At 26.6% G+C, this 12,034-nt stretch overlaps 1 protein-coding gene across 1 annotated transcript in view; it reads right to left on the bottom strand.

Annotated features, from left to right (window-relative positions):
- Positions 1-12,034, bottom strand: part of LOC107451935 (uncharacterized) — a gene marked incomplete in the record, with an annotated part of 144,271 nt that overhangs the window by 38,323 nt on the left and 93,914 nt on the right. Inside the window, 10 exon segments of the mRNA XM_043050349.2 lie at positions 232-443; positions 1,493-1,951; positions 3,242-3,493; positions 5,292-5,496; positions 7,075-7,275; positions 7,758-7,858; positions 8,232-8,372; positions 8,905-9,096; positions 10,662-10,886; positions 11,003-11,182. Of these exon segments, the coding sequence (XP_042906283.1) occupies positions 232-443; positions 1,493-1,951; positions 3,242-3,493; positions 5,292-5,496; positions 7,075-7,275; positions 7,758-7,858; positions 8,232-8,372; positions 8,905-9,096; positions 10,662-10,886; positions 11,003-11,182 (2,168 nt within the window).

Genomic DNA, 12,034 nt, shown 5'->3' with positions numbered 1-12,034 from the left:
TAATATATATATATAATTAAAAAACTGTGAAATATTTTTAAGTCTTATGAAATTTATTAAAAAATTGGGCAATTTATATTATTTTTTGGGCATAAATTGTTTATTGTCAAATCAAGAACACATTTATTAAAGTATCTCAGACATTCCTCATATTACTTTTATTCAAAAAATTGTCCTGGGTGTACTGTGACCTTTAAAGCAAAATAAAAATAAATAAATACTCATGCTTACAGTATTTTCCGCAATAGTTTTTACGGTTGTGTTATGGAAGGATATGTCCATTTTCACATTAATTGCAGAACAGCGACCAGATAGAACTTCATTCAATGAGGAGTAGAAATTCCTTACATACGACACATATTGCTCTAAACATGAGGGTGATACAGCTCCACCTGCCCGATATTCAATTTGTGCCACAACATCGTAGGAAGCTTCATCAGTATCTACAAGAAAAATATTATTTTATTAACATATTCCAATGTAGAATATTGATTACTTTACAGCATGTATTTTATACTTTTCTTTCGTAAAAACATAAACACACAAGTAAAAAAAAAATTCCTTCATGAAAATTATGAACAAACAGTTTTCATTGAAAGTGTATTGATATAGTTTTTGGAACCAATTAAAAATTTATGAATTATAACTTGTTTGTAACTTAAACTTCAAATCTTAATGACTTCAAAACTGATATTACATTATCTTTAGGAGAAAAAAAGTTGATTATGAAATATTGATGCATTATAAGTAATGAGATAGATATGAATAACTCTATATAAATTTTCCTTTTAAAATGACCCCTTTCAAAAACTAATTTAATATGTTATATACAAGCATTTTTCTCATCATATTTTCTTTACATATAAAGGTTTACAAGAAAAATTGCATTTAGGAAAAAAAAATTTAAAAAAAAGAAAAGTCAAGATAATTTATTCAAAAGTATTTGACAGAATGAAAACTTTTAAAATATGTCTTAAAGCTATAAATTTAAAGATTCCAGTATATCATCTATGTCGGACTTATTAAGGTTAGCAGCATTGTCATACGGGTCTTACTCTACAATGGATTCTACTTTATCTGTATTAGCTAAGCTCAAAAATCATCTTCCCCTAATTAAATATTTAACAACAACATTTGAATCCATATTTTGCCATGTGTTTTGTATTATATAGCACAAGACATCAACAGGAATAACAATCGACTTACCAACAGCGGTCGACTTATAATACCGACATACAAGAAATTTGCTATCTCATAATTAAAATAAAAGGATTGACATATACACCAAGATATATGGTAGTATGATAAACAATTTTATTTAATACTGCCATAAGCACAAATATTCCTCACATCTAAAATGAAGAAATTTATAAAATATAATATTTTTAGAACTTTATGAGAGTAATACTAGGTTAAGTACCATTTCAATTCAATGAATAAAATACATATATTTTAATAGGATATAAAAAATCAAAATAACTATAATACTTGCCTTCAGATACACAATCAGGTACAATGCTACCAGGTACCCAAGCTTGGCCAGCGGAACATTCATATTCTTTTAATGGAGCTCCATCGGTAAACTTAAAACCTTCTTTACATGTAGCTACACATCGATAGCCTGAAGTAGAATCATCAGGTACACAGTTAACATTTCCATTAGCTGGTGGTTCCAGTGACCAGTCCACACATGGTGCTGCTTGGACAGACACTTGGAAATGGCAAGTAGCCTGATTTCCAAATTTATCTGCAGCCATGACAGTTACGTTGCGATAACCACCAAGGGCAATAAATGCAGTTTGTGGAGCAATCTGAATGTTAACATCTCCAGATTTGTCAGACACATTTACCATTCGCCGCACTTCTTCGAAATTTACTCGATAACTTTCTTGTTTTTCAACCAGTTCAATGACATAGGATTGAGGACAAGACAAAGATGGTGGTGTGTCATCTAAATAAAAATTAAGAAATGACTGAGTAAATAAGGTTACATGCAACAAATTACAATTTATGTAAAAGAATTACCATTAAGGTGTAAAAATACTTTTTCAAAGAAAAAAGTTATTTTGAATGATCATAATATAAAACAAATTGCAATTTAAAGTTAATTATTTTTTAAAAAAAAGAAAAAATATTAATATAGTTCTTGAAGGTTCTACATTTCTTAAAATTATTCAACTTGTTCAACGAATTACATTTTTAACAGCATAATATAAAGGGTTATTTTTCAACTAAAGATTTTGTACTAAAAAAACAAAAAATTGTTTAAGAAAATTTCAAATCTGCAATTGGATATAGAACCCATTGGTTTAAAATAAAAAATCAAAATCAGTGTCCTCCGTTTGTATTTGATTTTAGTCAAAAATAAAAATTGTTTCAGACATCTCAAATCTGAAAATTAATATAATATAGCCGCTTGGTTTAAATATCAAAATCAGAGGCCTGAATTGATTAAAGAATTTTTTAAAATTACTTAAGTAAAAGATAACACAGAGTAATTGCATTGGAAATGTGAATAGATAATTGCATCAATCACCTAGTTTATGAAATTAAGCTGTATACATACAATTAAGCTGTATACATGCTTAAACATCAATTTTCAAAATATTAAATTATTTGCATAAAAAACATATTATGTGTATTTACAAGAGTGTCTTATGGACACACAGACAGCTGTATCTCTGGGATTCCTGTTTTTAATTTAGTTGATGAAAAATTGCTTAGCATATTCTTGATCAGTGATGAGTTAACTTGTCTTTTCATGCCGATCATTGTTAAGCTATGCCGAGTTAACTTGTCATTGCATTTACATTATCTATGTCAATTTATGAAACCCAGAGTGATATAGAATATTTCAAAAGCTTTGTGCATCTTGTATAAAAAATATTAATTGATGACAAAGTTTCTGTGTAAAATAGTCTTACAATAAAGTGTTAATAATTATCTTAAGTGTTATTAGTATTTAATAGTAATTGTAACAGTAAGTGTTAATAGTAATTATCTTAAAGCAAAGTTGTATTTTAAAAGAAGACAACACAGTATTCTTTCCTTGTTCTGTAATTGAGATGGAAAAAAAAAAACATTTTAAATATTTATTCATTTATTGCAACAAATTTCTTTTTCTAACTGCTTATGTTACTTTTAAAATTTAATAGCAACAATCAGTAGTAAGGGTTAACTTAAATAAAACAATAATCTATCAAAAGTTATTCTTAAATAAGAAAGTATAAAAGTTTTTTACCAGGCACAGTTATATTCACAGAACATACAGCAATGTTGCCATCAAAATCATATGCAAAATATTGCACTACCATATCATTAAAAACCATCAGAGGTGGTTTAAAACCAGCAGGCTTCACTTCAAAACGTGCAAGTCTACCAGAATTATCATTTGCAGTTGGTTCAGTGAAGTTGACAAGCTGTAAGCCATTTGCTGATTTTGCGACTACTATAGGTTTGTCAGGACAGTTAATAAAATGAGGTGGTTCCTGATCTGAAAAGAGAAAAACAATGCATTATTCACGAATAAAAAAATGTTAAAATAAATCATTAAAGATTTAAAAATAAAGTACAACGACAGAAGAATAATTAGCAATAGACAACAGATATATGTGTTTAGATGCAATTTAAAGTTCGGATAGAGAAAAATAAATGCAGGTTACAACAGTTATTGCTTAACTAAGCAAAAAAACTAAGCAGCCTACAAGTAAATAAACGAGCCACAATGACTCAGTGGTTAAAGCTCTCATTTTGAAGGATTAAGGATTGATTTCCAATGGCAACTTGAAGCTCACACAGCTTCAGATTGATGGGTGCGAATTTGTCTGGAATGTAAAAGGTGGCTTATGTGCAAGGGTGACCACAATGCCACAATCACATTGTTGGTTATGAAATTGTGGAGCCTTAACCAACATGACATCTCTGACTAATAGCAGGTTGTTGAGGGAAAATTCTTTACCTTTATTAAGTAAGTAAACAATCAAAAACCTATGAATTCCATTTTTTCAGTGTAGTTTTTGAATGCGAAGAATAAACTGGGTTTAAAAAAATGAACTTAAAGTAACCTAAAAAAAAATTAATAATTATATACTATTTTTTGTTATTAAACTTTAGTAGTTTTTGCCTTTAGATTGGTACCTTGACTTCAATTTCTATACCATAAAGATATAATATATAAATACTCAAAAAAATGTCCAGAACTGAAGAATCTTAAATAATTCTAAACTTCAAAAACCTCTGGTTCCAAACCACGTAGATTTTAAAATATTTAATTATTTACCATTTCTTATTAGGTACTTTAATATTAATCAAACTGTCTGTTATGTAAAGGGTGAGCTATCTATTTTTGATTTGTATAAATTAATTTACAATATAATCATTAAATTGGTATTAACTATACGATGCTAAATACAGTTTAAAAGACAAATTTATTGTTGCATTATTTTACTAATAATACAATTAAATATGCAATACTAATAATATAATTTAGTATTATTAGCATTGTAATTGGTTAACAATACAGAGGTGCCTTATAATATGTTTCAGAAGTAGAATTTTATATGGTGACAGACAGCTAGAAAACATTAAGCAGAATATGCTATATTTTTTACTGAATGGCAAGATGATTTATTTTTAGGACTATAAATTTATGGATAAAGTAAATGTAACGTAAAACTTTAACTGTTACAATCTATCTACTTTTTTTCTTAAATATATTTACTTTGAATATTGCTGTTTAGAAATGCAATGTATAAATCAACTAGTTCCCTATGTATTTGAAAAAAGGAAGAACTCTAATTTATTATTTTATTAAATCTAACTGGGCTAACATTTGTTGATGTCTGAAGCAATGGTTAACTATGTGCATTTGGTATTTTGAAAGCATAATTTTTAAGAAGAAAAAATTAAAAATACTGATCACAAAAAAATATTAAAATAACTTTCACAAATACAAATAAATGAAAAAACCATTAAAGTACCAGAGGAAAATGAAAGAATTCAGGTGATTCAGGATATCAGTAAAAAAAGCAAATATTAGTATTTCATTTCTTTTAAGTTAAGTCAGAAAAGGTCGTGCTTACAGCCCTACAAAATAATACAATATAAAGTAGATTTTGAAAAAAAAACAAAACCGCTAAGAGTTTTCTAGTTTGAATAAATATTATCCCATCAACTTAGTCAACGTCTAACAAGATGAAAGAAAAAATCATTCTTAAAAAATTATTTTCGATTAAACAAATAATAATTGACTCAGTATATATATTTTTTAAAAATGTTAAAGAAAAACTTACCCACACAAATTGGATAACCGTTATTATAGCCTAAAACCACAGGATCTGCTGTGTCTTCACAACCCATCAATTCAAATTTTAAACAAGGATTTTTATTGTAGGATACAATTGCAAGTATAACTTGGCGAGCTCGTACACTTAGAGGTAAATCAATACGAGTTAACTCTCCATAGTTTCCAGGTTCTCGAGCAGACAAATTAAAATTCTGAAAAAAATTAGATATGTGTACAAAGAAATTAGCATAAATACAAATTAAAACCGAGAATTTAAAAGAATTCAAGTATTAGTTGTGATAAAAAGTTTTAATAGGATGTTTAATTATTAAAAATAATTCTAATTATTACTGATAATTATAATTAAAAAAATTTTTTTTCTTCTAAAAGTAACAAATTAATTTCAAAATTAAATAATTTATGATCTTAGGTATTATTTATAACTTAACCTTGATTTAAAATTAATATTGTTTTGTCAAAAAGTAAGTACAGAACCTCTTATTCGGAAATCTGAATACCAGAAAACCGGAACGAAATTCGATACCTTTTCCCACCATTTAAAAAAAAATTTTTTTTCCTCAAAAGATTTCAGAATTCTTTCTTTTTTAAAAGATGTTTACCATCATTTTGGAAATAATCATTAGTTCTTACACTGTCAAAAGAAGCAAGAGATTTTTAAAATTATTCTTAATATAAATATATTTTTTAGTTGAGTATGACAATAAAAAAAAACAGCTTTTTGTATGATTCAGAAAACCGGAAAAATCAGTTATCCGGAATAGCGATGGTCCCGATCGTTCCAGATAATCGGTTCTCTACTGTAGTAGTATTAAAGCGAGTTTAGATCATCAAAACTAGATCATTGTAACTAGGAGTTTAGAACTTTACACTTAGATAAATAACTATTTTTTTACAGGAAAAAAACCTATAAATATGTAATGCAAAACAATTAATCTTAAGAAATTGAAAGTAGATGAGTTTTGAAAATTAGTTATTTTTTGTTCTAATTTCATATATGATTGTAGAAAAATTAAAGAATAAGTATAATTTTTTAACAAAAATATGTGTCATGAAGTTGAAACTCGAACATACCAAAGAAGCTCAAACTTCTTTATAAGATGGAATGATATTGAAAAAGGAACAACTAACAAATTTGAACACATATTACATTATCTTATTTATTTATTTTTCACGCAGGATTAGTAATTTTTTTAAAGTTTATTAGTTTTTATTTAATTTTATTAGTCTGAATTATTATTAGATAGTCAATTTTTAATGATTTAAGTCATAATATTTATGTTGTGCTTGCTTAGTTTTATTTAACTACCTTATAACTAAAGTCTGAACACTTAAAAAAGCAATTGATATCATTTAATAAGGCATTGTCAACACACCAAGATTATTTTTACTTCCTGACAATTTGTTAAAATATTTAAATTAAAATAAAAAATTGAGACTTGTATAAAAATATATGTAAGCAATAAATAAATGAAATGACAAATTCAGTGGAAGCTATTGTTCATCAAAATTTCATGCTTATCAAGATTCCAACAAATTCATTAGTTGATTTAAAAGTAGATATTAATAACACAAGAGATAGATTTGCACTAAAAATTAATGATACAGATTATATAATTTAGATAAGCTGATTAAATGGAGCTATCAAATAATTTTGACAACAAAAAAAATCATTGATCTGTTAAGGTTTGTTAGACTTTTTATATGAAAAAGGCAAACTCTTTAGAATAATATACGCATATTTGTGACAATTTTAAAGAGATGAAACTTACAGGAAAGTAAACAACGAAGTTCTCAGTTGTCCCAACTCTGTAAAAGAATCTAAGCTCGGTAGGTCGGCCACTGACGTCATTAGTGACCACTCCTTTGACGTATAAAGATTTGATTCTGTAAACCCTTCCCAAATCAACAGTAACATATGTAAATGTTTCTTCCTTAGCACACCACCCAGTGGCACTATTCAGACGAATGTTCTAAAAAAAGTTAATACATATACATTAAAACAAGAACTTAAAAAATTATTTAATTACTAAACATTAAATGTATAGCAAACAAAAACATAAATCATTTCAATATTTTTAGATTAAATTTCCTTAGGTGAAAATTTTTACAGTATTTTTCTTCTTCTCATACCTTGTTAAGTTACATTGTTTAATTTATAAGAATTAATGTAAGTCGTCCAGTTTTTGGGATTTGTTAAATACAACTCAGATTTTTCACAAACACTGAAAATAGCTTCTGTAACAGATTTAACAAACAATTCATTTATAACCAGACAATAATTCATGTCTTGTCAGTCAGAAAGCATTCAGACTAAGTGATTGCTTATATCGTTAAATAGCATACAATGTCAAACAAACTCCAAATACTATTGAATCAGTACAAAGAATGATAATATGGCAATTACATGCATACAATTGATTCATAATTATCCTAAATATAGTTATATGTATACCTTTGCTTCATAATTAACTCTCTGAGAAGTTGCATTAATAGCAGCATCAGGGATTTCACCAGATGTCAAACCTAATGGTCTGATTACTTGGCATTCAGCATCTAAAAATGATTTAAAAAAATACAGTTCAGTTAATTTCAAAAATATAAAACTAGTTTTTTTAGTATTTTTAGAATTATAAACCTAATTAATAAAGTAATTTAGAAAAATAAACTTAATCAATGTTAAAAATAAGTATACTATATATATATATNTTGCTTTAGAGATATATATCCTTTCATATTTAAACATTAAAAAAATATAACTTTAGGAGATGGTGCAGAAATCACTCTTTAGTTCAGCAAATAATCAAGAATATAGAAAAAGTATTAAAAGTAGTTTCAAAATTATAAATATGGCAATTCAAATTTTTCCCTACATTACAATTCATAAATATCATAAATAATTTAAAAAATATTTAAAAAATCCACTTACTTTTTACGCAAGTTATTGGATCAGTTGTATAAGGAATAAATCCTGGTCTTTCACAGCTAAACATTACTTCAGAGTTATGTTCATAACTACTTGCCATTTGCATACCATCTGCAGGCCTTCCAGGATCTTCACAAACAGGACCTACAAGACCAGGACTAAGCATTAACCAATTGTTGGGCTTTAAGATAATAATTTCTACTGTTTGAGAATATTCTATTCTATGACACTATTTTATTTTATGTTATACAATATACATATGTTTTGATTGTAGAGTGTCAAAATATGTTTGTCATTTGACTTACACTGATCAAATATGTTTATTTATTAAATTTTTCATTTTACTTTACATTGATCAAATATGGTTGTATTTTAAACTATCAGAGACAGAATATGTTTTCCTTTTGATTTTACACTGACAAAATATGATAGTCCTTTGATTGACAGTGATCAAATATGGTTGTTTTTTGATTTACAATAAACAAATATGTTTGCCTGCTGATTTTACAGTCCAAAATAACTATTTTTTTTCTTCTATCATACAGCGACAAAATATTTATTTATCTTGATTATACAGCGACAAAATATATTTGACTTTTGGTTAATAGAGAAAAAATTTACCTAATTTTTAAAACATGTGCCAAAGTAGATAATTTTACACATTAATTTAATATACCTTCACATCTGAGGTCTCCAAAATCCCATGTACCATCTTCCATACACCTAACTACATTATCATTAAAATTAGATTTTCCGGCAACGTTAAATGTCTCTTCACAGCCAAAGTAAAAGCTTGACTGATATTGTGTGTCAAGAAGTTGGCCATATGCTGATCCAGTGCTTTCTGGAGGTACACCACAGTCAATTCCTAATTAAATAAAAGGAAATGCATTGTATTTCAAAGTAATTTTTTGAAAATTCATTTGTGTATGCATTTAAATGATATGCATCATTTATTATAATTGTTACTAATATACACCACTTAAAATCTATTCATCTATACTAAAACAAATTGAACAAAACCTATAAATGCTTTTAAAATTGAGAAACATGTAAGCCCATTTGATATTATTTCCAAGGATATAAAAGATTTCTAAACATGAGAAATTGTACATAGTATATGGGAAAAAAGAGAACAACTAAGATTACCTAATAGCCTATTAAACCATGCTATACCAGATGTAAAATTCATAGCCATATCAAGGAATAAAAAAATAGTTGAAAAAAAAATCTTCATTAAAACTTTAAAGGAATTTAAAAAATTTTTGCAAGGTATATTTAAATTTATTGTATTTTAGATTCATTAATTCTAACTAAGTAATCAATTACAGCTATTTTAAAAATAATTTTCTCAGCAGATTTTCTAATGATAACTGTAAAGATACTTTTTATCGACAAAATAAGAACTTATTAGAAAATTATCATTATTTTATGGAAGGTTTCTTTTCTAATTTAAGAATATTCTAATGTAAAATATTCCTTTTTTTGGAAATATTTCTTACATTAAAAATATTTTTTTTATAATAGATTAAGAATTTTAAACATACTTTCGAAGTTTGGAAAACTCTATTGTTATTCTATTGTTATTGAAAACTCTATTGTTATCTGAAGTCTAACGGGGGGGGGGGGTAAGAAAAAACGTGAAATAATGCCTAAGCTGCCTACAATTAGAAATAAAAAAAATTTTCCAGCTATATTTTTTTCAGAAATTGTATTTTTGAAATTCCTTTACACTGTTTAACTTTCTGAGAACCAGAGTCCAATATATTGTATAACAGTATAATTTAAATTACTAAAGAAATATTTTTTGATTTTTTTTCCTGTTTACATGCGTTTAGAAAACAATTATTGATGTAAAAATATAATTAGATTCACCGGAGTTGGCAGGCATTTTTAATAACAATGAATAGAAGAAAAAAAAGAAAGGTAAGAAAAGTAACTCTTCAGACAGTTTTATGGCACTTAAATATCTATTAAAGTCGAATTGATTTTGTTTTATAACCAAAATGTGAAGAAATACACAATAAAAATATGCTACAATGTGTAAAAAATGTCGGAAATAAAATATACATAACACAGATACAATAATTAAAAATAATCAAGTTCAATTAAAGTTCTTAAAAAAAAATTTTTTTGTGACATTTATAAGTTGACTTTCTACAAAACTACATACCTAATAAAAAAATCACATTTTTTACCATTATTTAAAGCTAGGATCCCATGAGAATATAACATTGGAACGCATTAAGGTAACATTGAAACTCAACACTAAATCAATATTTGAAAATCTTCAGTTACTTTTTCAACTAAATTTATCTTAACATGATAGCAAAATTGCAAATTATATTAACATTTAAACTAATTTGCAAATACAAATGAATCATACAGGTAATGATTAAACAATGAATATAGTTTATAACAGAATATATTTACTGGGGCACTGTGGTGCTTCTCCTGACAGCCAATAACTAGATTTGCCAGCTTGAGGATCAAAAACACACTGTCTAAAATTAGATGTAGCAGTAGATCGCATGGGCCTTCCTGTCTCCTCACAACTGATAGTGATATTTTCTAAGTATGGAATACTTTCAACATCTTCAGAATAAAAGATTTCAAGTCCTTGTTTCGAATCTGAACTAATTATGGGGCAATGTGCATCTAAAAAAAAAAGTTGAACCATAGAAGATACATGAAATTGACATTGCAAAATATCAAACAAGTTGATATTGTAAAATGAAGCTTGAAAATTTAAATGACGTAAAAATATATCTTACATTTACAAGTTGGTGTGGTTCCATTCCATTCCCCGTTGCTATTACATAACAGTACAGAGCTTCCCATCAAAACATAACCAAAATCACACTGAAAGCTAACCATGTCACCAAAATGGAATTTTAATTTAGTTGATAGCAGTCTTCCATTTTCAATGTCTTCAAATGATGCACACTGCTTAGCTGAAATTGAGTTTAAAAAGGTTTTTTTCAGTGTTATTATTTTTAAGTCATTGCTTTAATATAATATTGCTTTAGAGATAAAAAGAAAATTGAGAGTAAAATTTCTTTAATTCAGTGTATTATCTTAAAAGAATATGGTATACTTTAAGCTATGTAGGCTAAGAAAAAAAATAGAATGAGAAAAAAGCCCAAGTTATCTGTACTTTCATTTGTGTTTCATTCACATTGTCTTTTTGCTTTAGCGCGATTATTTTAAATCTTTGCTTTGATGAAATACTGTTTTAGGGATATGTTATAGATATTATAGATAAGTAATAAAAAAGTAAATGAAAATAGAGGTTCGAAAAGAGTTTTAATATAATAAAGTCTAACTGTTAAGACATTGCCTTGATAAAATATTGTTTTACTGTAGAGATTTTCCTTATCATAGCTTGTTAATGTGCAGTAATAATTTTCAGACAAAAAATTATATGAATAGATTAATTCGCAAATACTTAAGTCACAACACTTAGTTCCCATTAGTTTTATAGTCAAGAAAATAATTTGAGAGTAATGAACAAATAAAAGTTTGAATAATTTTTTGGAGAATAAAATTGAAAAGACATTTTAAATTAGAATTTGCTTTTAAATAGTATTTAATTCTGATATATGAAATGAAACTATATTGAACATATACAGACAAGACATATATTTAAAAGAATTTAGATGTTTATCACAATCTATACTTTGAGACTATAGATTAGGAATTAATAGTGCAAAACTATATGGGAGTATAGTTTTGTACTATTAATTCCAAGTACAAAACTATACAGGAGTGAAATATTCTGGCAAATTTGCCAACTTGCAAAAGCA

This window comes from Parasteatoda tepidariorum, chromosome 8 (genome assembly GCF_043381705.1).
Source record: "Parasteatoda tepidariorum isolate YZ-2023 chromosome 8, CAS_Ptep_4.0, whole genome shotgun sequence".
NCBI classification, from domain to species: domain Eukaryota; kingdom Metazoa; phylum Arthropoda; class Arachnida; order Araneae; family Theridiidae; genus Parasteatoda; species Parasteatoda tepidariorum.
The sequence above is the reverse complement of the archived record's forward strand: the minus strand, read 5'-3'. Positions and strand labels throughout refer to the sequence as shown.